Here is a 25,224-nt window from a genome sequence, read left to right as displayed (position 1 = left end):
CCTCTAAAGCCAACAAGTTATATCTCATTTGTTTAAGGTGTACAAAAAGCAAAGTGTTACAGTATGTGTCAAGCTATTTCTTGATCAGGATTAAATGTTGCATGAAATATTTTGGCACATAACCCCCATAAAACAGAGAATAGTTATTTTTAGACTTTGGTTTCAAACAAATGAGACATAAGTTGTTAATTAGTGAACAGAGGAGGTGCTGGTAGGTGGAGCAAGTATTTCCCAAAATGTCTAACTACTCCTTTAAGCACGCAAATTACAGAAAAAAGACTTGATAAGAAGGTGAAATCTGCAGCGTGATAAATGCTAGAAGTCTGATAAACAGTCTGATATGTGGGTATGTAGAGCTACATGGTGTAAAAGCCGCCAGTCTTTAATTAAAACAAACATTGTTTGACTTTACACGAACTGAACTGAAAACTAAATTGCCCACTTATGTTGTTAAGGTCTGGGGGCAGCAAATTGAGGGTGCAGATGGAGTCATGCTTCTTCTCTCTGTGAGTTAAATGTGGGACAGAGGGCAGTGCTGGTGATTGAGACCCACCGGTTCCCATGAGCCAGTGGACCCTGAGTCAGCCACCAAAGAGACTACCAGCCTAATTTTCCTCTAAAAAAATAGAAAGAAAGCCTTTGAGAGAGCACAGGGTCTGCCAAGAGTCACCAGGATAAAGATCAGGGTGGGAGACCAACCCAGGCCCCCAATGGCAGTGATTGCAGCAGGGCATGATTTCGTTCTCCCCGGAGAGAGAAAGCAGCAGAAAGAAAAACATTTGGCTCCCATGCACATTGTTGTTGTAATGACAGGGAATGTGAGGGGGTGGGAAATATCAGTCATCGTGTTTACATCAAGCTTTACTGTAACCGTGAGACCATCTGTGACAGGGTTTCAGGCCAAATCCCCCCACTTTAGCCTCAGTCTTTCAGTCCCTCAAAGGGTCAGTTCAATCCAAAATATAATTTTTTCACTGTTTCCTCTGAAGTCTGTGGATTATCCATCGTTTCTGCAAAGACCAGACTGAAATGTCTCCACAACTGACAATCATTATTCCCAGAGGATGAATCCTAATGATTTTTGTGATCCCATGACTTTTGACTCTGGTCCCACTGTGAGGTTCACATTTGTACTTTTGAGTGAAATATCTCAACTATGGATGAGTTGCTATGAAATTTTAAAGCCATTCATGTTCCCCTGAGGATGAACTGTAAGAACTTTTCATCTGGTCATCTTTTCTTCAGCCTCAACTGTGCTATGTGTTTATGTTCACGTCATATCAGACTTCCCATAATTACTTGTAAACAACGTTGAACATCCAATCATGAAACTCTAAATTTTTGCAGATACATGCGAGTTGGTGCGATACCAATAGGGAAGAGCCTGAAAACAAAACAAATATGGATGTCTCACATCAGCCAAAAACTATTGTTCAGTACAATTAAACCCACATTTAATGGTGGTAAACTGTCAATGCACAGTATTTTCACCTCTGTATTAAAATCACAAGTTGTCAGATGACAGCACGGGAATCTTTCCCATCTCTGTCAACCATCCCGCTTCACATGAACAGGGCATTTGTGTGAATGAGCAAACATTAAATAACTAACTGCTAACACGCTAGATGAAGATGGTGCCATTATACCTGCTTAACATCACCATGTTATCACTGTCATTGTGACTGTTTTCACCTTTAGCGCACAACAAATCAACACATTCAACCGTTTATATTAACAAGAAACCATTAAATCCATGCACACGTCAGTCAAACTGTGACTTTGAAATGCAACTGCCAATTAAACTTCACAAATAGGCATTAAAATGTTTTCCAAAGACTTAATTATTTTCATTTGGTTTCACTACCATCCACCATTAGTTTTAATGTTTTGCAGCTGTGAGCAGCTGCTCTGCTTCCTTATGCACACTGACTCTATATTTGTAATATTTAGATTATAAATAGTAATTAATGGCTAACGAGTCATTTACTAATCTGTTATGAGCTAGTTGTGGGTTGTCTGGTTGTAAAAAAAATCTCACTCGCTCGTAGAATAATAATTATACTACTACTACAAATAATAATAATAAATCAAAATGTACTTTTTTTTGGTAATTTGGGTGAACCGGCCTGTTAATTTATGACTATTTTGTCCCAGTGGACAGTTCAGCTGCAATTCAAAGTATAAGCAACATGTAAAATCTGTCCTGTGAGTTTTTCTGTGGGAAAGAAAAGTCCCATTTCCTTGAGAGCGGAAAAGAGCCACCTCAGGCACTGATGTCATAAATATAAACATCCCATCACACACAGAGGACCTCAGGCTGCTGTACTCGCCACAGGCCCAAGTGCAAAACACTTACGAGGAACACAATGTCCCTCTTTGCTGACCTCTGACACCAGTTTAAAATCACAGGAATGATGGGTGGAGCTTTGTGGCAACATATTCTCAGGTTTTTGGATGAGCTCACACTTCCCTAGATGGTTTAAAAGTGAAAATATTTGTTCCTTATTAAAGCACATCACATTCAGATGCACATACAAACTGTCTGCTTGTGTTTTTTCGTGACAGGATCTGCTGCTGCAGGAGTTAAGAGTCTAAAAATTCCTGGAGATGGTAGATGTTTGAACCCACAGTCAACCAGGATGGAGCCTATTAAGAAAGACATGGAGCTGCTCAGCAACAGCATGGCTACCTACGCTCACATCAGAGGTAAAACCTCAGGGTGACTATTACTGTGGCTCCCAACCTAGGGCCCAGACCTCCTTCAAGGGGTCGCGAGATAAATATACTGTATGTGGTCACAAGGTGATTACCAAATGATCAATCAGCAATTTTTTGCAAATACTGTATAGTTTTACCTTTGTAGGCCTGTAAAACTATTAAAAGAAAAGTTTTGGGAAACACATTGGCTTTCTTCCTTGCGGCGATTTAGATGAGAAGCCCAACACCACTCTCATGTCTGTGTAGTAAATGTAAAGCTAGCATAGAAACTGGAAACAGGTTCTGTCCCAACAGCAAATATGATCTGTGGTGAGTTCTTATATTGAAACCAGATAAGGAGAGGATCTCTTCATGGCCAGCATGGACAGTGAGCAATAACTCTTTAAATGTGCAAGAGAACATCTAAGTTTTAAGGCTGACTTGAAAAATGTGGACTTATCCTTTAAGGGATGACAAGCACTTGTCTAGATGCAGATCCCAACTAAAGAGTTTTCTGTTGTACTTTAAGAATTAATTTGTCTGTTTAGCCTTAATCAGTTCAGACTTCAGTGTCCTGTTTTCTTTGGCTTAAACCACTGCTGCGCTTTTACAGTGCCTCCGCTCAAATTGTTGAATTTCTCCTGCTCAGAAATAAGCAGTTGAAAAAAAATAAATACCACAGTTTGTTTTGTTTCTGGTCAGGCAACCACAGCCACACATCATTTACTTTCAGTTTTAGAAGAAGTATTCACATCCTTTACTGAAGTAAAAGTACCAATGCTTAAGAATACAAAGTCCAAAATTGAAAACAGATTTGTGTAGTGGAATTTGTTCTTTCTTCTTTCATACTCCATTTATCATCTCACATCCCCTTAGATTTATCTTGAGCCTTTGGAGGTTGGCAACCACTAGATGAAAGGACCAAATTATATACAAACTAGCTCAAACTAGTTTCACCTTGACCAGCAACAACTGCTACAACATTTATGCATCAGTATTAACAACCTGAGGTATCATATCAGTCACAGGAGCTGAAGCTAATTTTGCTAATAAATCTTATATACTTTTACTCAAGTGGAATTTCAAATTATTTATTATGGAGCATTTTTACATTGTGGTATTGGTACTTTTACTTAAGTAAAGGATCTAAGTACTTTTTCTACCACAAGTTTATGGAGGAAATATCTCTTTGGTAAAACTGAGAACACCCATAAACATGTGAAATGTGGCAACGTTGACTTTTTATAAGGGGTCATGAACCACAAAGGTTGGGACTGACTACCGATTTAATCTTTAACAAGGCATTTTATTTTTCAAGCATATTATACCAAATGTTTTTGGCCTTGGTAGTGCTACTTTAGGTGTGGCAGAAACTGACATTACTACCATGCTTGTGCCTCTGTATCTTTGGTTTCGTATGTCTTATATTCATTTTGATTTTTTGGTTATACAATTTAAAAAGAGTTGCCTTTCAAAGGAGACCTGGGTTATGACTGTAATCAAAAGGGCTGAAAAACAATAACCTTTTTATTCCAGGTACATGATTTACAGCCTTTTGAACAAAAATGGGGGTGTCTGGTTAATATAAAATGTTAATCTGAGAAGTAACTAATAAGTGCACCTGTCAGACAAATGTAGTGGAGTAGTAAGTACAATTTTTACCTCTGAAAAGTGGTGAAGTACCTCAAAACTGTACTTGAGTACAGTACTTGAGTAAATGTACTTTCTTTATGTTCTCCTGCCCGTGCAGCCAATCCAGAGAGTTTCGCCCTCTACTTCATGATGGGCGTCTGTTTCGGTCTGCTCATGGCGCTCTGCCTCCTGGTGGCCGGCATCACCTGCAGGACTCGCCGCCACAGGAGACCCCCTCCATCCCCTGAGAGGAGACAGCTGAAGGAGTCCAGTGAGGAGGAGGACGAAGAGGAGGAGGAGAGCATCGCAGATGAAGACGGGGAGGAGGCAGAGATCCCCAAAGTGACAGTAGGACCCATGAGTGATCGCAGCAGCCAGTCAAACGGTACTCTGAGGAGTGTGAATGTGTTTGCATCAGCTGAGGAGCTGGAGAAGGCGAGACGTCTGGAGGAGAGAGAACGAATCGTCAGGGAGATCTGGAGGAACGGGCAGCCGGACATCCTGGTCACAGGGACAGGGACTATTGGACGAGTGCATTACCACTAACAGACACTCTGACTGTGCCTTAAAAAGACACCCCATAGACTGCAAAAGGCAGGACGTACAGTATATCGGACTGAAACATTTTTCACCTTGATTTGCATGGAGACCCAAAGTGTTGAATGGTAAAGAGGTGTTCCACTGATTGAACACACGCACATAAGTTTACTCATCACAAGAAATGATGCTCAGCCTGTGAAAAGGGTTGTATAATGTCTTCTGTGGCTCAGTAGGGAGCTTTTTAAAATTTTTTAATAAATATGTCACAGGTTATCGCAGCTTAGACATGGGTCTTCCAATTTGTACCAGAAAGCCTGCAGGGTTTGAAAGATGTGGGCATTTGCCAGTCAGAGAGGGTCTAAAAAAGGAGGGTAATAAGTTGCATTATGTGAATTGTACGATCTAGTGTTTTTGGAGCTTAACCCGTACTAGGTTAAGGTTCAGGTTCTTGTTACTTTTTAATCAACTGACCAATCGGAATATGTCTACAAATCAACCAATCAGAATAAAGCTACAAATTGACCCATGAGAATAGAGCCACAAACAAACTAACCAATCAGAATACAGCTACAAACCAATCAATGGGGATAGAGCTACAAATCAACCAATTAGAATACAGCTACAAATCAACAAATCAGAATACAGCTACAAACTGATTAATGGGGATAGAGCTACAAATCAACCAATCAATCAGAATACCCAGCATAAGCAACCCAGCAGTGCATTAATAGTACCCCAAACAAGCCAGAATTATGAACCAGCATCATCAACCCAACAATGTGTTTACAGAAACAACCAGAACTTTTTTGATAGTAGTTGCAGCCTTAGTGTAAAAGAGTCAGTTTCTTAGTGGGCCAAGCCCAGGAGAGAAGACCTTTCCCCACAGAGGCCCTCCAGTCTTGTCCCTGCCTTTACATCGGCTTGTGTCTCTTTCCACAATTCCCAGCACCTCCCTCCCGTCCCAGCTACAACACTGCCCACACTCTGGTAAAGACATGTCTGTTTGGGGCTATGAAAGAGCCATTTACCTCAGCTGTACTGTAGATATTACCAATGCAGAGCTTCCCCAAGTAAATCCAAGCAATGTCCCAAGAGGCAGTCAGTTTTCTGGCTGAATTTTCCTCCTGCGCTCATGAAAAGGCTGATTATGTTACAACTGTTACTTCAGGGTTCGTAAGTAGTACTGGCTGAATTGGAGATTGTTACAGAGAAACAACTCTCAATACAGACAAAATGAGACACTCATGCCCTCATGGTATGTGCTGAATCTGTGACAAATTGTTTATTCACAAGTATCTGAATGAAAATATCCTTCACCCTAATGTTTTGTTTGGCCTGTGACCCTGACCTGTCTTCTTTAGCAGCTCAAACATACACTTAAAATTGCTTTTCACCATGATACTGTATCACCTTTTTAAATTTCATGAGACCTGCCCAATAAATATGATAATGAATTGATGACATGTCAAGGAAGCACATTTTTTGTGAACATATTAATATCACTCATGGCTGTAGGTAAATGTGAAATTACAGCAAGCATATGGTTAGCTTAGCATAAGGTAAGACTGGAAACAGGAGGAAACCACTAGTCCAGCTCTGTCCAAAGTATTAAAAAAAGGTGGAGCCCAGTGCGGATAGGGTTTTTACAGCATTTTATTCAACTAAAATCCAGTAACTTGCTGAATCTGAATCCTTAATCCTTTACCAAATCTCATTAACATTTGCAAGTAACTAAAGGCTATGATAATAATAATACCTACCTTGTGTTGGCTGAGAGGGCAGAGACACAACAGTTTTTAGTGGCAGCATTATTAATATTCAAAGAGAAAGAAAAGATTGAGTGAGATAAATGTATGACAAGAAATTTGTTAATGCTGGAGCTGAACAAATGGGTATTTTGTCGATCAGAACCCATCCCAAGCTGTGCTCCCCCTCGCTTCACTGACTACATTTCTTTGACGCCAGCCATGTAAAACTAGCTTCTCTAGGGTCTGGGTTTGACAGAAATATAACCTCTATAATTTAAAAAGACATACCACTGTATGCGCTACCGCAAATAGTTTTGTAGATAATAAGAACAACCTTCAGGCAGAGCCAGGCTAGCTGTTTCCCCTAGTTTCCAGTCTTTATGCTAAGCTATGCTAACCAGCCACTGGACAGATATGAGACTAGTATTAATGTTGTTCATGTATTGCCCATATAACATTTAAAACATTAAATATTTACTTACTTAATACGATAGCAAGTGCATTATTGTTCTTTTTGTATTTTGTCACCTTCATCAAATGTGAAGCCTGGTTTTCGGCTATGCTAAAAGCTACCACTTCACTAGCATCATAACGACCGTTAGTGCCACTTGAAGCGGTGACGTCGGCTGCGGTAGGCTCAGCTCCATAGCAACGCTGGCAGTTAGCCTCCTAGCAACAGCAACCTTTGTTGAATGCATGTACAATATGGGTAACAGCAAGTTAGCTAACCTTATCATGCCTGCTGTAGCTGGTTACCTTTGAAAACAGACATGATGTGTAATGCCATTAAGTTACTCACACATGGAGGAGAGGAAGAGTCGGTTCTGAGTCAGGCTGAAGCTCTTTGGCAGCTCGCAGATTTACACATCTTGGTAAAGCCAGACCATTACCGGCTCCACAGTCGGATCAGCCGCACAAACGACACAGACGGAGCCGGTAAAGACGTTTAAAACTGGATATTTTGACCTTTTAAGGCCTTTCTATGCAAAACACTTCTGGACAGTGGCTTTCACCTGAACCCTGATTACTGCACCAAACTATCTCACAATGAGGGGAGGACTGGTTCAACTCAAATGCCGCCTTCCAGGATACCAAAACAACCAACAGATAAGCTCAGATAACAAACACAGAATAGGGGGTGACTTTGTTCTCTGTCCAGGACACCATTTCTCCACTATATCGTTACACAGAGTTAATTAGTTAATTGTTGCTATATTATTGTTTAAAATCCCATTTACAGAAACTTTAGCAGAAAAAAAGAGGTTGATTTTGCAATAATAAACAATATTTTACACATAAGGACAATAAGAACATAAAGCCAAAGTCAAGAAAACAATATTACAAACTACAGTCTATTCTTAACGTGGAAATAAATAAATATCAAAAATCACACTTACAGAATTGCCCTGAATCAAAGAAAATTTTATTGAAAATTAAAAGACAAGTAATTCAAAGCTCTTGAGAACAGTAAAAAAGTTTTCAGCTTCTGATTAAACAAAAAAAGTCCTACAGTTTTGTTTAGTACATGCAGTATGTACAGTCAAAAGTGGGACGAAGCAGCACAGGGAGATTGACAAAACTAGTTCTGCTAGTTTGTGCCAACTCCTCTCAAAAATACACTTTCTTTTTTTGTTGCCTCTTTTCAGGATTTTCTTCACTTTTTCATTTTCAGGTTCAATGACAGAGGATTAAACTGCAGGTCTTTGTGTGAGAATGACTGCAGTTTGTGCATTAAAAAAAAAAAAAAAAAAAAAAAACATATTCAGTTTCTATTTTCCCACCCGCAGATGTTAAGATTACAATAATTTAGGTTGTTTAATTCTATACATGTACTATCTCTTTTCATTAAAAATCTAAACAAAGGTACCCACTTACCTACACTGATATGAGAGAGGCAGGAAAAGCTTACGTGTTTAACTGTCTAAAGCAAATCACAGGATTTTGGTGCCAATTCTTTTAAATTTACACTTGTTTTTAACTGAAAACACCCACAATCAATGAGAATATACTGCAGCACACACACATATGTTCACTTCCTAATGAGAAAGACAGGTGAAGTGAAAAAGCTTGAATAATATAAGTGACAAACATCAACCGTCCAGGGGTTCAACAGATAGTAACTTTTGATCGTTTGTAAATGACGAATCATGAGTCCGGTGCCCACAACTGATTGGTCCCATGGAACGAGGTATGAATCAAACGTTTCATGCAGTCACATCAAAGATTTATCACAGCCCCAAACAAAGAAAAAAAAAACGTGAATGCATTCCTACACTGACAAACAGAAGTACAGTTATACCTCTTATAGCTGGGGCTGTACCTTCAAACAGGTTACACAAGAACACACTACTGTATTTTTATTTTCTAAGGCACAAACGCTTTTCTTATTTTATGTTTTCAAAGAACTTGCCTCAGTAATCGCTCTCTTAAAAAGATACATTTAAGTCATCCAGCTGCTAAACAAAACCAAACTCACATTACATGAAGAAAAAACAAAAAAAACACTGAATTGAAGCTCATCTCACATACAAAAGTAACCAAGTGTTGCTTTTCATTCAAGTCAGTTACAGTTCTTTCTTCACTTTAGCTAGACACATTTTAACCGTTAGGTGATGAAATGAAATGGAGGGGAGAAAACAGGGAGAAATAACCCCTTCATCACTGTAAGCACTCTGACACTGTGATGCTGATTTATGTGTAGATGATGATGTGGAGCAGTTTACTGCTTCATGGTGGTGGCGTCTCCAGCCATCTTTGTGTCTTTATGGTCTACTTCTATGCTGTCGTCTCCCAGCTGCCCCTCCTCTCCTCCCTGGAACATGTCGTGGGTCCACTTCGGGCTGCTGCCACCTTTTCGGTAAACGAAACGTCCCCTGCGAGTCGGGAAGGAACCCCGACCTCTTCCACGGTTGTCAATCCAGGTTTTCTCTCCATCACGATCATCATGCTGGAAGGGAAATGGATGTTAAAGGTCAAGATGAGAATAAGAGAAGCACAAGTCAAGTGCACACAAGAAAAAAAAAAAAACTGAGGTGGAGACTGAGTTCTGGACCAATTTATAACTTATTGATAATTATTTACACATTTTAAGCAATTTTACAGTGTTTAAATAAATAATATAAAAGATTTACAAAACGGTTTGAATAAATATGAAGAGTTTCTAAACTGGTTCAGAACTAGGGCTTCAATTTACACTTATCCTCATTATCATTTAATCTGCAGATTATTTTCTCTAATTGATTAATCATTTGGTCTATTAAATAGTCAGAAACTAGTGGAAAAACACCAGCCATCATTCCCTGAAGGGGCGTCATCAAATGTCCTCATACTTAATTTTGCCCAACCTACAGTCCAAAATTTAAAGATGTTCACAGTGAAATAAAAGAGAGGAAAGCAGTAAATCCTCAGATTTGAGAGGGTGCAACAACTGAACATTTGGCATTTTGCTTGAAATGACTAATGATTAATGGATTATCACAACAGTTTCAGATTATTTTGATCATCTTGATGCAGGACTGATTTTTTTTGCTGTGCAGCAAACCCCTTCTCGTGTCAAGATTACTGCTTTTGCTCTAGTTAAAATAAACTCCTTATTATATTCATCAATAAACTGATTAAACTATACTAACTTTACATTTGCATCATATTTTGATTGCTAAATCCTGATGTAAAAATTTGTGATTGGTGCACCCCTGCCCATTTCAAACCAGTAAGGAAGGAACAAACGAACCAACAGTGATCCCATGCGAGAAAAACAAACCTGGTCCAACTTTGGCACTGCTCAGCATAATAGGTTGATCAGCCTTTTTCACAGCAGATATTTTGTTGACGTCACAGTAGGAAAAGCACAGGTGTTTCTATTAATTATCAATGACTTTTCAGCCATCATTCATTTTATTTTTTTGTTTTATTTCTATTTCAGTGCAACACCTAATTTTTTAGAGCCTTAAACTTCTACATATGCCACTAAATGAATTAGTATCCACAGAGACTCACCAGGTAATACTTCCTGCTCTTGGGAGTGTATTCAGGGTCCCACTCCTCCTCTGGAGGGCGCACTGGAGGATTCATATTCGCAGGGTTTCCATTGCTGTTGTTGCCTGGATAATTTCCCCTGTTCCAACCCCTTCCTCTGACTCTGGGGAACTGAAATCAAAACAACAGGTACATTTCAACTTGCAGTCAAGACACAAACATGTGTTCTACAATAAGATGGAAGAATATTTTGATAAACCTGGTGTAAGTTAAGTCAAAAAAACCAGACCCAGGGACGATGAGAACAACAGAATACACAATTAAAGGCCATACTGATGGAAATCAGGCATTAGTTTAGTGATGAGGTGAGGTTTCACTGGTTTGCGCTACATTACCTTAATAAAAATCAGGTAGTGCATGGAATATGTATGATAGAGTGTCATCATCATTATCATCATCATCCACATTATGTTCCTTAGCATTAGGAGGAAGGAACAGAGCAGAGAAGCGCAGTCTACTGTGATGCCATTAGGACAGAGAATTGCAAGAAGATGAGATGTCAGTACCTCAGTGAAAAAAACGAATACAGCAGAAGAAATAAACAAAGCTGAGACAGGAACTTACAAATCCACGGCCCCGGCCTCTTTCTGTGCTGTGGCCCTCATATTCTCGAGGGCCTCTGTCTCCAGGTCCACTGCAGTCCCGCGGAGGATAACGTGAGTGACTGTAGCCCTCCTCCGGGTGCTCCATCCCCTCTCCCATGTACTCTTTACCTCTGAATGGTGGAGGGTAAGGGGATGGAGAGGATGAGGAGGAAGAGGAGGACGGGGAGCGCTCCCGCTTCTTCTTACCCTTCCTGTGAGAAAAATATGAGCGTCCATAAACTTTGAAATGCATTTTTACACTGAATGAGGACTGTAAATTTTGTCCCCCAACTGTTATATTGAATTTGAAATAGAAAAAAGATCTTTCTAATGCAAAGGGCTAGGTGGCTGGGAGGAAGACAGAGAGGATGTCCTGGTTCCATTCATCTTAACGCCTCTGCTATCAGCACTGCAGCATGTCCTGAGTAACACTGGAAGCCACTGCTCTAAATCTTCCTCACACTTAATCCCCTATTGCTGATTTTAAGTACAATACTAAGGCAGGGCTGTGTTCCAAGGCCTCTAATGCATGTGTCTGAAAAACAACACAACAGATGGAACATACTTGGATTTCTTGTGGTGTTTTCCAGATTTCTCAGAGGACCTCTCTCTGCTCGGCCCTCGGGAGCCTCCTGGGCTCCTGGCACCTTCACGCTTGTAGTCGCGCTCTTTCCCTGCAAACCTCTTACGTCTTTCTATATCCAGCCGAAGGTCCATCACGTCACCTTTGAACTTTTTACTTGGATCCTGCAGAGAGATATGTGTTTTTTACCACTGCACCAACTGATTGCAAAACTGATGGGCAATTTTTGAATGAAGCAATCAAGTGCACATATCCTCACAGATTCATAAATACGTGATGAACATGACAAACAAATGAAAAGCTGCAAAACAAATACAGATGTACAACATATATAAATATTGTGTTCCCTCTAGTGGTTAAAACAAAACGTGAATACTGACAAATATTACATTACTATGTTCAGCAACACTTTGGCACAAATGCAGTGAAATACTATGTGTAGTATAATACGAAACTCTTATTTTATAAAAACGTTTACTTTTCAGAATTCAGTATAAAAGTATTTGTGATAACCAGCAGCATGCATGTAGCATATTAAAATAAACTGAATTCACAGCTGTTTAGCGGCTTGATTTTTTTCTTTTTAGGAAAAATACTTACAAGGTAAAGGCACTGATAAGCGTCCCTTGAGAGGCTTGGACTCTGGATCTTAATTCACTTCCTTTTAGCCTTTGCTTGGGTTCGTATATACCCAATCAATAACCATATCTCATAGGCTGGGGGGGTTGCTTGGCACTTACAAAACACAATTGGGCTCTTTTGATTTAGAAATATGCATCCTTTGAAAGAAAAGCACAAAGCTGAACACTGCTGCTTTCGACCGTCTCAAATTTGCTTGTTCCAAATACGTCAAATTTCAAAAGTGCTGGTCACCTTGTAGCTCGTCTCCTCCATATCCTCAAACAGGTGAGAGTGCCTCTTAAAGGCACTGGGGGAAACATCAATTCTCCTAGGAGAGCAGGGAAAGCCTTCATGTCAGTAGGCAATAATTATATAAAAAACTGCACAATGGAAATGCTTTGTTGAATGAATTACACAAGATCAGATCGTTAGATGTTGTAGATACCTGTGGATTTCTGGGCTCTTCCTTGGCTTCATCATTTCTACCTCTGCAGCTTTTCTTTGGTACATGGCAAACCGCTCACTTAAAGTTATGTCTGATGAGTGGAAGTACTGAGCTGCAAATTCACAACAAAAAGGTATTATTCCACACACACAGGCAACAACTAACATATGGGGAAAAAAATAACAAAATATTCAGCAGAACTTGTCAACCGTCCAAACTCCTGTTGCCTTTCACCTTGAGTCTGGACCAAACCAGCACAGATCATACTATACCTTTGATGTAGTGCACGATTGAGACTATGTGCTGAGCAAACAGCTCAGAGGGGCTGCGACGGAGCTGTGCTGACTGAATGTGCTGGAAAATGGAACGAAACTCTGGATCTTTCTTAGAGGGATTCAGCAGATCTCGGGGTATGAGACGATCTTTAGACAGGGAAGAGCTGAAAGAAGATAATCTGTGAGGAACAGTGTTGAAAGAAGTACCATAAAGGTTTAATGCAGAAATAACTACAGTATTGACCCAAATATAAGACAAAGAGGTCACATTCTATATGTGAACTAGACGTTTTCAGATATTCTATTTGAATTAATATATATCACCTGCACCACCGGCTTCTACAAAAGAACATTTTCAATTTGCTCACGAAAACCTGAGTAAAAATTTGAAAAAAGTCAAAATATCAGACATTTTTATGCTTGACTGAGGTACAAAAGTTGGTGTGTTGATAAAAGGGACTCCAATAAAGCCCAGTTTAACCTACAGTTCCTGTTGTTACTGGAGACGTGTTGCGTCCAGTTTCAGTCTCTTAACCCACAGAAGCAACCGACAATTGTCATGTAACAAAAAGTTATGGTGGGGAGCTCAAAAGGACAGTCTGCAAAATGCTAAAACCAGAGAAAATCCTTTCAACTGCTTCCCAAGGTTTGACAGGAGAATGTCTGTGACTACACGATACAGGATTAACATTAAGTTTGAATGACAGACAAGACTTTTGGTGAAAAAGGGAGAGTTGTCTTATATTTGGGCCAATACAGTAAGTAAGGCAGCGTTCAGTATATGAATGGCATTACTGCACATACCTGGGAATTTCGTCTAAAGAACCGATTTTGAGCTCAAAGTCTTCCCTTGAAGCTGACAGTCGTCGTACAGGTGACTCCTCACGAGGAGGGAAAGCTCCAGGAAACAGTGGGCGGTCTTTCTCTCTAGAAGTTGTGGGAGGGGATGGACTCCTCCTGGACTTTTCTTTCTTCTCCTTCTTCTTGGACTTCTCCTCTTTCTTTGAGCTGTGCTTGCGGCTTCGGTACAAATCCTCCTCCATGTGATCTATGGGCTCAGCCTGTTCTGCATCTCTGCGGCTTGTCTCCTTAACTGACGGGTAGGACGTTGAATAGCTTGGCTCATCCCCCCATTTCCCGAAAATGTCCCGAGCTGTCAAGGTTGGTTTGATGTCGCCATCCTCCTCAATGTCCCGGTCTTTCAGCCCGTGAGACTTGAGGAACTCCTCTTCTCCAGCATCAAAGAAGGGATGGGTCTTGTCTTCCTTGGAGTCGCCGAAAGAAGAGGACGAGATGTTGAAAAGTTCTCCAGACTTGTTTCCTTTCTCTATTTCTCTGTCTGCAGTGCTCAGATCCTTATCACGCCCATTCTCCTTTTCAGCTGCCTGCTTTTTGCTTTTATTCTCCGCCAAGAACCTGAAACAGAGAACCAACCTGAGCTTTAGTACCTGCCACACCAGGTACACTTCTAATATACTTATAATGAATAACACTTTAAAGATTAAAACAAACAACGGCAGAGGAAAAAAACACAAGACTACAAAAGTACAACATATTCTAACAAGCTGAAAGTGAAAAATGTTATACACACCAGGGATGAGCATTGCAAAAACTGTCTTTACTATGTCAGTTATTGGACTGTAACTTCTGTTGACCTTTTTCTTGCTGAAATGTCCTTAAGTCTAATCTTTCCTTGACCCAAACTAACACTAGTAGTGTACAAGTATTGTGAGTGTTCATAGAAGTCATTTTTCACTACAGTCAGTAACAGTGTCACAGTTGTATTTCTGAAAACCTTGAAACCACACACACACACACACACACACACACACACACACACACACACACACACACACACACACACACACACACACACACACACACACACACACTTTTCACAGAAAAATGAGATAAACTTCTTAAAAACCAAGAAGCATTAAGCAACCACTTCATCCTTTTGGAGATGACTTGTTAAAAAAGTATTGATTACACTCCCATATCTGTCCCTTTAAGGGGCTATTAAAAAATATACCCTAACCAATTAATAAAATAAAATAAAAAAACATATATTAGACAGCTTTTGATTAATTACTGTCAATATTAATAATTATCCTTTCAGTTGACATGGACTCACAACACCCTGGTTTATCTAAACAATGCTGATTCACCGTCTGTGGAACCTGAGATGACAATCTCACCTTCATTACACAGACTGGACTTAAAAGTAACACAGAAACTTAAAATTATCATTTCCAGCTGACTGTTTGCCCAAATGGCAAATAAACCAACCAATGTTTTGATTTGCTAGCTTGATCATTTGTGAAAAATGCCCATCCCTAATGCAAATAGTACTCACATTGCAATAATTATACTCACGTAACCACCATCGTCCTAAGTAAGTGGGATTTCATACAACTTCCTCTCAGTGCACAGAAAATAGCCGGCTACATTCTCAATGCAGTTAAAATCAGGAGTCTTATGTTTCATTCCTTTTTAACCTGTATTCTTCCAAGGATCTTTGAAAAAGGCTAAACATGTTTGAAAGAAAAATAACGTTCATAATTTGTTAATTAAAGTAAATTAAACAGAAAACAATGCAGTTAGATTTAAATCAGAAAAAAGTAACAGACATACTTTTTGAAGGCAGCAGAGATCACATTTTTATCTCCGCTTTTGGCATCTTCCTTTGAGAAGAACCCAAAGCCGCTGAAGCAGGCAGTTTGTCCTGACTTTGTTGGGCTCTTGGCTGAAGGGGACGATGCGCTGCCGATGGTTTTCCACAGAGGACCACTAGTTCCGGACCCTTTGCTGTCAGGTCCAGACGGAGCATCATCTTTCTTCGGGCTGGTTCGTTTGGGGCTGGTGTCATAGTCGATCCATTTGCCTCCAGATGCCTTCTCGATGGCGCTGCCTTCTGCTGCCTGACCTGATTTCTCTACCTGACTTTCTGCTACCTTGTCTTTATCCTTGGGGCCAGGTTTGCCCTTGCTGCTGCGATGGCGTGGGGATGAGGACCGGGATCGAGAGGAGTAGCTGGAGCGTCTGGAGCGCCGAGATCTGCCTGACGATGAGCGATCAGAGTAGCGAGAGCGGCTGCGGCTGCCTGAGCGCTTCCTGGGTGTGCGGGAACGTGAGCGCCCCCTCCTTGGACTGTGTGAGTGGTGGTCCTGGTCATGGTGACGATCGTGCCAACCTCCACCACCACCACCACCACCACCGCCGCCACCACCCTGCCAGTTGGCTTTATAGTTGTAGCCACCACCTCCTCCTCTGTTCTGGTAATGACCACGTTGGTAATAGCCCCGGTTTCTGCCTCGGTAGTGGTACGGCCTCCTATAGCCGCGGTTGTAACCTCTGAAGCCACCTCTGTTGTTCTGATAGTCCCTGGTAGGATAGTTTCTGTAGGATGGAGAGTGTGAACGGGAGCGGGAACGAGACCTAGAACTGAATGAGACAGAGGAAGGAAAAGACAGAAGAAAAAAACATTAGCAAAGCCTTTGGTCAATTGTCAGCAAATTCAGAGCCAGGCACTACAAACCTACTTCTCTTAGGGGAAATAATACATCCGTGAAACACGGGGACCCTGGACAAGACACTGAATTAAGACCAGCAACAGTCAACATCACCTGTCTGTGAAATTCAACTTTGGGTCACATGATAAACAAATAAACCATCCATGTAACAAATGATTAAACAATACAGATGCAATTGAAAGCCTCTAAAACATAAGAAATAACATATTTCCTCAAACTGCTGTTCCCATGGTCAAGAATTAACCTACAAGCTCTACTTCTTTCACCATTAAGCTGCCACTGAGCCAAAACTGTAGCCAGAGTTTACATTAAAGAGTAAAATGAAATGTTTAATTCAGAGCAAGCTGCAACTGATCATCTCTGATCTGACCAGCAGATGGAGTCTATGCCACCTGATGATAGCTACAGTGGAGAAAGGACACTTCTCTAAACAACCCCTCTTATTATAAGACTCTAAAAGGTTGAAATAAGATCACACAAACTATTCCTCAACATCTACTGTGAACACCCAGGCCCACATAATGGCCTGCAGTGTGGCAATAAAGCTCTTCAGGGAAACAATCCACTTTAATAACTCACTGTCACTTCAAACACAAACACGGACTGATAACAACGTGGTAGCCAGTGAGGGAAACACTCCCATGTTTATATGAGGAAAAACAATAACATTTAATAAATGAAACATTATATTGGCCATATCGGTTGACATCTTGAGATCTAATGTGTCACAAATACAGATGATGACTGAAGACTCCTACACGAGACTGAAGGTGAGCTGATGCAAATTGCCTGGGGCTTTTTATCAGCCTTCCTTCCCCTGGAAAAAAGGAAAAGCATTTATGCAAATCAAGAAAAAACCTAGAGTGAGTTGAGTCAAGCAAAAGAAGCACAACAAAGCTATTATACTCTGTCTGGACTGCATGCTGGATAGTCAGATAGCATCAGAAACCACCTCTGCCAAAATGGCTACATTACTATATCGAATAAGAATCCCCAAAAATTAAAAATCAGGGAAATACCAAACCTTAGACAGCTTGCAAAATAAAACCTGTTGACTTAATTATAAGAAATCATTTGAGAGCACTAATTGGACTTCTGTTTGAAGTTTAGTTTAAACAAACACGCCAACAGTTTTAAAAGCGACCCTGACTGAAACTGCATAGTCCTTCACTGGAGTGCTTCATCACTGAATGACATGGCTGTCATGATGAGGCAAACAGTGATTAAACGCACAACTGAAACAAGAGCTGACCATTCCCTTGTTGCTTTGTACAGTCAACAGGCCAAACCGATACTAACACAACAATATAGCTCATGTTTGATTAAATCAGTGACTAATATCACAGAGCAAATTTTAATTCACACGTTTATTGATTGATATTGTTTATATGACATACTTATAATCAGAATTTAAAAATCAGGCCCAAAACTGACAAATAAACTCACAGAACAACATAACCAGATTTACCTATAGCGACGTTTTCTGGATCTTGAGCGGGAGCGGCTTCTTGAGTGAGATCTGGAGTAGGATCTGGATCTAGACCTGGACCTTGATCTGGAGCGGGACTGGGCATGAGAATCCGGAGCCTTCGACATCTTTGCAGTCAGGCCAGTATCAATATTCTTTTCCTTTAAAAAAAAAAAAGTTGGATTCAGTTACTTACTGTTGATGCTAATGTTTTGCACGCACACACAATTTACTTATTCACTGTGGGACTGAAACAGATACTAAAGGTTACAATGTTGGGTAAAAATGCTCTTCAAAAGCAAACAAATCCTCCACATTAATCAGGATTGTACAGCTACACATTTGCAGACCTGCTGACAGGCCAGGACTGGACACTGTACATGACACCTTGTCGCCCGTCATCAAGACCTCTGCACCTAGCTGCTTTCAAGCCTGCCATCGACAGCCCCTAAAGCCCCACATGACCTTGAACTGTCAGAGGAACATAAATCAAAACCAATGTGGTGATAACACACAGGGGCCAGCAGCTCCACTTTAAAACTGCAGCAGACAGCTGGAACAGCATGTAAACATGTGCACATGAGCCAGCAGCAATATGAGACAGGAGGAGCAGAGCTTCTGTGCACACATGATGTTCGGGCTGTTGCTGAAGAGTGACGGCTGGCTGAACATCAGACACACTTCAACCTAAGTAGTATCCAAGGACATGCCTTCCCCTAACAAGATACACAAAGTGAATCAGGCTTAATTAAGGAGATTTTGTCATCTTTTGTCAAATCTGATCAGAGCTACAAGTGAGCTGTGTGTGTCTCATTCATTTCTGAAAGCAAAAATGAGAATACTACATATCTTTGATATTTAAAAAAATTGCGTTATGTAGACTCTTCTGCAGCTAAAAATAATCTTGATGACGCACAATTCTGTTCCCAAAATCCTTGAGATAGATAATCAAGATTAATGACAGCAATCACAATACAACTGTATTTCATGTTTTTGAATTTCACACTGATTACATTGCCTGACAAGGAAATGTCACAAGAAAAAGTTTAAAAAAGGATGTGTCTGACTTTAAGGACATCAAGAAAATGTGATTTTGTTTTATTGACATGCTAGTTTCTGTCAAAAGTTAAAATGTTAAATTACCAGGCACGTCTACAATTTTATCCAACTAAATTGAGCTGCTTCTTCATCTCTTCTGCTCCCCATTTGGTGAGACTCTTAAGTGATAACTAAAAAAAAAAAAAAAATTCAACGGCAAGCATTTCCTCTTCAAAACAAAGATGCAAGCATTACTCTCTTACAAAGCAGCAGCCCTGGAGCATGTAGTGTTGCTTTAGTGCAGTTTGGCTAGGAGAATGCTTTTATTACAACTGGGATGTGAACCAGGATGTTGAAGAGCCAGTGTCCCTGGTAATAATGACGTCAATCCACTATTCCTACTGTTGAGTCAAAGTCTGTCCTGTTAGGTGTTTGCATTTTATTTAAGATTCCCTTTGAGGATCCATTGAAATGCATAACAGGGTTCTTTCACTGGAATGCCTAATTTATTTCATGTTTAAGGGCACAACAGTTGCTATGTGCTGAACAATGGTTGCTCCTTCACGGCTTCCCCTGTCTGTCCAAATCTAAAGCAAGCCACTTAAGGCAATCTAGGGGACAAAAGCCTCTTATTGCTCTTCCTCTGAACATCAGACTTTCAACACACACACTTAAGGTAAGAAATACCTCTTTGTATGCCAAGGTCCCCCTCTTTGTTAGGTATTTGACCACTCTAGTCCTTACCAGTAGCATGGCTGCATTCTCAATAGTATATTAGTAGCCTAAACATGCATAGAGAGCAAAAATGCATAATAAGTTTCATGGTTAACAATTTGGTCTTTTAAGTGTTTGTATTCATAACATCACCCCTGATGTTGTTGTGGGCTGGAAAAGGCCCTGCAGACCTTATTTATGACCTGAATGATAATTTTAGTGGGAAACATTTGTGAGTTCACTTTCACCACATTGTTGTATGCTGTAGAAGCCCAGCTCCCCCTCTGACGTTAAACCAAAAAAGGAAGTGAAAGTCAGTGTGAATAATTTCAAGTTTTCCATTTCATCGCACCATGCTGTCTCTGACAGTAAAAGAGGCGAAGATTTCTTATATCTAGAGCATTTAATAAATTTCAGCATGCAGTGTAAATATGCCTATGCCGGGCTATTCCTGTCTCTCACCTCAACTCATGTCACCAATCTAATAACACATGCTCTGGTATACTAATTAATGCAGAACTGGTTCTGGTTTACCCTGAAAAGTAGCTAGGCTGGTTGTGTGGACTGATGTTCTATGGAGAAGTGTTTGCACTGCCCAACTTAAGACATTCACAGCGTAACCATAAATAGAAATATTAGTCTGAAACTTGTGAACCAGAGAAGACCACAGCAGTAGCAGAAAACTGAGTTAAAGCTGCACAAGTTAAGAAATCAAGTTTAACTGGGTTGGTTGGTTCATATGTGTTATACTCTATTAATCCCTGAGGGAATTTTTTTTAATTTTTTTTAAATGAGGCAGGTAGAAAACAAATATTTATCTACATCAAATAATATTTATAATATCAGATAACTGATTAATATAACCATTGAATTACCAGTACTACACCTTATCCCAAATTCAATTTATAAATATATTTTCACCTGGTCAAAAACAAAGACATAAATGTCAGGGTAAAAAATAACAGTTCACTTACACAAATCAAGCTCGGTTCAATGTTCAGTTTGGTCAAATTCTGTTGTTTTGTTTGGTTACTTTCGTTAATCATCACCATTTACAGCTATGTGCAAATAGACAATATAAGGTTACCTGTGCACTACAGGGAACAGGCACCACTGAGTCATGGATTAGTCGCTTGGTCTATGACATGTCAGAAAATAGTGAAAATGCTCTGAATAACTTCACAAACCTCAAAGTGACATGTTATAATATCTTGTTTTGGCTAATCAACAGTCCAAACCCTAAAAATATTCAGTTTATTTATCTGAGGAGCTGGAACCAGATAAATTGTTTGATTTTTTTTTCTAAAAAAAACTTTTCGATTTAAAAAATACCTGCAGGTTAATTTCCTGACGATCAATTCATTGATTAATCGTCCAGCTCTACATCAGATAACTGTTAAACAAAACTGTTGCACATGTATTACACTTTATCCATACCCAAAGTTACAAATATATTTTTACCTGGCAACAATTGACTAACACAAGCTATGCTGGGATCAGTGGACATTTAGGTAATTTATTCTGGGGTTTTTTCAGTTAATTTAGTAAATGATTACCAATGATTAAAGCTGAGTGCAAAGAGACAATGTAAGGTTAGGAGAACCGGTGCCACTGTGTTACAGCAAATAAACTGATTTAACTACCTGACAAAATAACGCCAACAATATTTAGTTAGTTTTGCTGAAGGTGTAGCTGCAGTAGACAATAATGAAGTCCAGAGAAACTGACTTTGGCTGTCGATAGTGCTCCTGGAAGCACAAACGTTAACGATACTTAACGTTACTCAATATTTCAACGTCGTCAATCAACTTCAACGACCACGACCTAAGCTCCAAAATGAAACCGAGCCGCAGTTACCTGTCTCCCGTTTTCAGCAGACTGGACGAGCTTGATATTTATGAATAAATGTTTGCAGAAGTGGAGCAACCTTTGAGGCCAGGCTGCCTTGCTGATCGTCTGGTCCCTCCTTCCTGGTTTTACCGTGCGGAGACCAACCAACGGACGTTAGCTACCTAGCTTCTTAGCAGCAGCACGTCTCCCGACGAGCTGGACAAACGCAACGGACTGAGCCTTCAGAAGAGGCCAGGCATTCGGACTGCTGTGTTACCCCCTACCGTACATATCAGGGAATGTTTTTCCGTGGTTGTAAATTGTGCTAAATGTTTCTGTTTAGGGGCGTCGAGATTTAACACCAGCTAACGATGAATTAGCTCACGATGCTATCTATATTTGATCGCTACGTCCAAATCACGCGAGACTTTGTGTGACTTGGCGAGAAAGCTGGTTTGTTTACACTGGGAATGAAATGTAATAGGTCTCATTATCTGGAGCTGTATTTCTTGTTTCAGTGCCACCTGTGGCACAGGTACATACGCATTTGCTTGAAAGACTTTGGGGAAAATTAACTTGTTTCGTTTATTTTCAACCTGTGCAGCAAACAGGTTTTTAAAAAAACAAATGTTAATGCACTTTTACATTTTATTTCATGATATTAAAAAGGAAAAAAGAAGAATTTTGGCACATTACTAAGAACAAAAACTGAAAAAGGGTTCAACCAATTATTATTTTTCTTATCACTGCAGATATTCATTTTCTTTATTGATTGGTTGTTCGGTGTATAAAATAAAAGACATTTGAGCCCTGTCACTGCCTGTGAAACGCATAGTTTGCCTATTCATTAGTGGAAAGTGTTAAAACTCCACCCAAGCACACAACTGTCTTGTAGCACAGCTTTAAGTTGGCATCAGCCGTGTCTTCAGTGTCTGTAGAGCTGTGCACTATTTTTACCAGACTGAGCCACATAATGCCTCCTATCGCAGAGACAGATTCCAGCCTGAACACCACTCAGGGACCAAACACAAATACACTTAGTTAGTTACTAAAGTTATATCCTGTCTCATCTCAATGGTGTGTTTTTATTGGAAACATGAGAGTCAGTGGGAAACAGATATCAGATCTATTTCAAAGACTCTATTCATGTTAATGTTGTAAAAATCTGCTGTCTGATGGTGTTCCCCATGAGGATATTAGTCATTTCTTTCTATAGGATGAAAAGTATGACGATATCCATTCAAATCATTTTAAAGGGATGCATCTCAATTTTGGTGAGGCATGTTTTATCACAAAATACAGAAAAGAAGAGCACAAACTCAATCACTGGCTTCCCTGTTTGTAAAATTTAGTCTTCTTGTTGGGTCACATGCCACCTGTTGACCTCAGTGGATTTGTAATCCTACACAGCGAGGAAGAAAGCAATCCTCAACAGCTAGACTGGAGTTCTCAATCCTCCTTTTGTAATCCACAACTTTTATGCTTTGTTGATTTTTTTTGTCATTGTGTCTTTATCAACATTTACTCCTATTTTCCATCTCCCATGCACAGACATTCATTCAGAAGTGGCAAACAATGTGTGAGTGTACAAAAGGATTCAACAGAGAAACCAATACTGTATTTGTACGAGGTATAAGCATAGTATGTCCAATAATAGTTTATATGTATATTATATCCATTGTCTGAGGGCAATACTGTGATACCGTCTATACCACAGTCATGAATAAGTACGAGTGCTGATTTGTGACTGCAGTATTCAGTATTAATATCTTGACATTATGTTTGACAAATGTTAGTTGGGGTTTCTTATTTCCCTTTTTCATTTAACATGTGACTTGTATGTTCCTCGTTTTTCTCCTTCTTTTCTTTGTTCTTTGTTGGTCAACTGAGAAAATTGTGGAATTCTCATGTTTAATCTTATTTAATCTTATTCCATTTCAGCTTTTTTATATTTCTTCTTTATTTTCCTTTTAAAATCCTATTTATGTGTACTTTTATGTGTTCCCTTTTTCTGTTGCCTTGTTTCTTGTATATCTTGTTTCAATGTCTACATCTGCAGCATTTTGAATTGCCTTGTTGAATTTCCAATGTAGATTTACTTTGTACCTTAGCAAATGGCAAATTAAGTCACTTGAACTATTTTATCCTCAAAGAAAGGAAAGCATTTTCTACATTTTTGATGATGCATGCTTTTGCCAAGGAACGCCAAGCTTTACATATCCTCTATTTTCTCTACTGTGATCTAACGATGTCAAGGACTGACAGGAGGTGCAGTTGAGCCTTAAACCCAAATGTCTGTCACAATAATATGTCATCCAGTCGCCAGCCTCTACAAAAGACCTGGTTTGAATTTTCACAACTCAGTATGGCACGCAGTGATCAAATCACCCCTCGTTGACCTTCGACAAAGATATGCAAACAGTTCCTACTCACTGTCATTTTCCTTTGCAGCACAGGTGTTGGACACTTGGACGTGCCAAAGTTAAAATTAACCCCGACAAATCTCTCCTTTGGCCACAATGGAGAACCACGCATGGCCCCTCACTGTTACGAGCTGTTTATGGTCTCTCCGGAGGTTTGGATTCCACGGGGCAGAGGACAACTTTGACCAGTGAGGTCATGAGATTAAATTGAAATAAAGTCAGAAAGGCTAAAGGGACTGTGATGTTTTAACTCACTGCAACATGAAACTTATGGAGCATTTGTGTCATCGTTCAAAATAAAGCAGACAAGCAAAAACAAAAATAGCAAAAAAATACAACTTCAAAATACAAGATAATTCCCAAGTATTGTCATTTACTTAGTGAAATTTTTTTTTAAATGTTATAGTTTCTACATCCAGATAAGTTCATTTTTAGTCTTTCTCTAAAGCACAGCAACTTTTTTCTGTTTTTAAAGCAAATAAGCATCAAACCTAAATGATGATGAACTTACTGAGACCATTAAATATTAGACTAATAAGAAAACTGTATATAACTGTGTTGCTTTCAGTGGCTTTATCTAGTAATTTTCTGTTGTTTTCAAGTTTTAATATGTCATTTTATATCTATAGTTTATATATATATATATATATATATATATATATACACAAACACACACAAAGTATTACAGAGTCTGCTTTCTCAGAAAAAAACTGAGAATTCAGCATGCTCTGAAATATTTATAAGGCATACTGTAAAAACACATAACATGTAAAGCATGTATCAAGTGAAAAGAAAATGGCTCACCTTGAAGGGGAGAGTGAAAGCACTGTGGTCAGAGAAGAGCGAGATGTCTTTGCTTCCTCGTTTATACAACCATGTGAAGAAGAAACCTCAGCGAAAGGTGATAAGAACGTGCACAGCCTCCTGCAGCCTGTCTGACAACTACTTGGTGAAATCACGTCTGAATTATAAATAGGTCACGCTCTGGAAGCGATTTCAATGATGCTGTTTGAAGAAAGCTGCTAGTTATATGTGTTGTAAGCAGGTTCTGCTGGTGA

The 25,224-nt window shown here is 39.7% G+C and overlaps 2 protein-coding genes and 1 long non-coding RNA gene across 7 annotated transcripts in view; 1 reads left to right on the top strand and 2 right to left on the bottom strand.

Moving 5' to 3' along the window:
* LOC139634402 (uncharacterized) overlaps positions 1-7,236 on the bottom strand; it is an 11,070-nt gene extending 3,834 nt beyond the window's left edge. The window contains exons 1-2 of the long non-coding RNA XR_011693959.1: positions 7,100-7,236; positions 4,360-4,773 (exon numbers count right to left, since the gene is read on the bottom strand). This is a non-coding gene — a long non-coding RNA (uncharacterized lncRNA). The remainder of the gene's footprint in view (positions 1-4,359; positions 4,774-7,099) is intronic.
* The window catches only part of eva1bb (eva-1 homolog Bb (C. elegans)), a 10,711-nt gene extending 2,337 nt beyond the window's left edge, over positions 1-8,374 (top strand). The window contains exons 2-3 of the mRNA XM_071500833.1: positions 2,566-2,706; positions 4,448-8,374. Of these exons, the coding sequence (XP_071356934.1) occupies positions 2,640-2,706; positions 4,448-4,875 (495 nt within the window). The 5' untranslated portion in view covers positions 2,566-2,639 and the 3' untranslated portion in view covers positions 4,876-8,374. The remainder of the gene's footprint in view (positions 1-2,565; positions 2,707-4,447) is intronic.
* Positions 8,024-25,224, bottom strand: thrap3b (thyroid hormone receptor associated protein 3b). Of its 5 annotated transcripts, none has more exons than XM_071500829.1 (11): positions 24,971-25,224; positions 18,162-18,322; positions 15,795-16,604; positions 13,965-14,576; positions 13,158-13,324; positions 12,886-12,997; positions 12,693-12,768; positions 11,802-11,983; positions 11,217-11,448; positions 10,614-10,763; positions 8,024-9,564 (listed from the first exon to the last, which is right to left on the bottom strand). In XM_071500829.1, the coding sequence occupies exons 2-11, from the start codon at positions 18,287-18,289 to the stop codon at positions 9,337-9,339; spliced, it is 2,697 nt and encodes an 898-aa protein (XP_071356930.1). In that variant the 5' UTR covers positions 18,290-18,322; positions 24,971-25,224; the 3' UTR covers positions 8,024-9,336. The 5 variants fall into 5 exon arrangements, 4 of the variants coding, with proteins under 4 accessions (XP_071356930.1, XP_071356927.1, XP_071356928.1 ...); XM_071500826.1 differs by lacking the exon at positions 24,971-25,224 and adding an exon at positions 21,771-22,162; XM_071500827.1 differs by lacking the exon at positions 24,971-25,224 and adding an exon at positions 21,771-22,146 and having other exon boundaries at positions 18,162-18,316.

This window comes from Trachinotus anak, unplaced genomic scaffold, assembly GCF_046630095.1.
Source record: "Trachinotus anak isolate AG129_WGS33_773 ecotype Australia unplaced genomic scaffold, CSIRO_AGI_Tana_v1 ptg000016l, whole genome shotgun sequence".
Classification (NCBI taxonomy): Eukaryota; Metazoa; Chordata; class Actinopteri; order Carangiformes; family Carangidae; genus Trachinotus; species Trachinotus anak.
Note: the sequence above shows the minus strand (reverse complement) of the source record. Positions and strands in the feature narration are given on the sequence as shown.

Coding starts and splice junctions, on each gene's coding strand:
- thrap3b (XM_071500829.1), bottom strand. CDS start 18,289: ATGTCGAAGGCTCCGGATTCTCATGCCCAGTCCCGCTCCAGATCAAGG. Junction 14,577..15,794: donor ATCTCTGCTGCCTTCAAAAA/GTATGTCTGTTA, acceptor TCTCTGTTTCAG/GTTCTTGGCGGAGAATAAAA. Junction 13,325..13,964: donor TCTTTAGACGAAATTCCCAG/GTATGTGCAGTA, acceptor ATCTTCTTTCAG/CTCTTCCCTGTCTAAAGATC.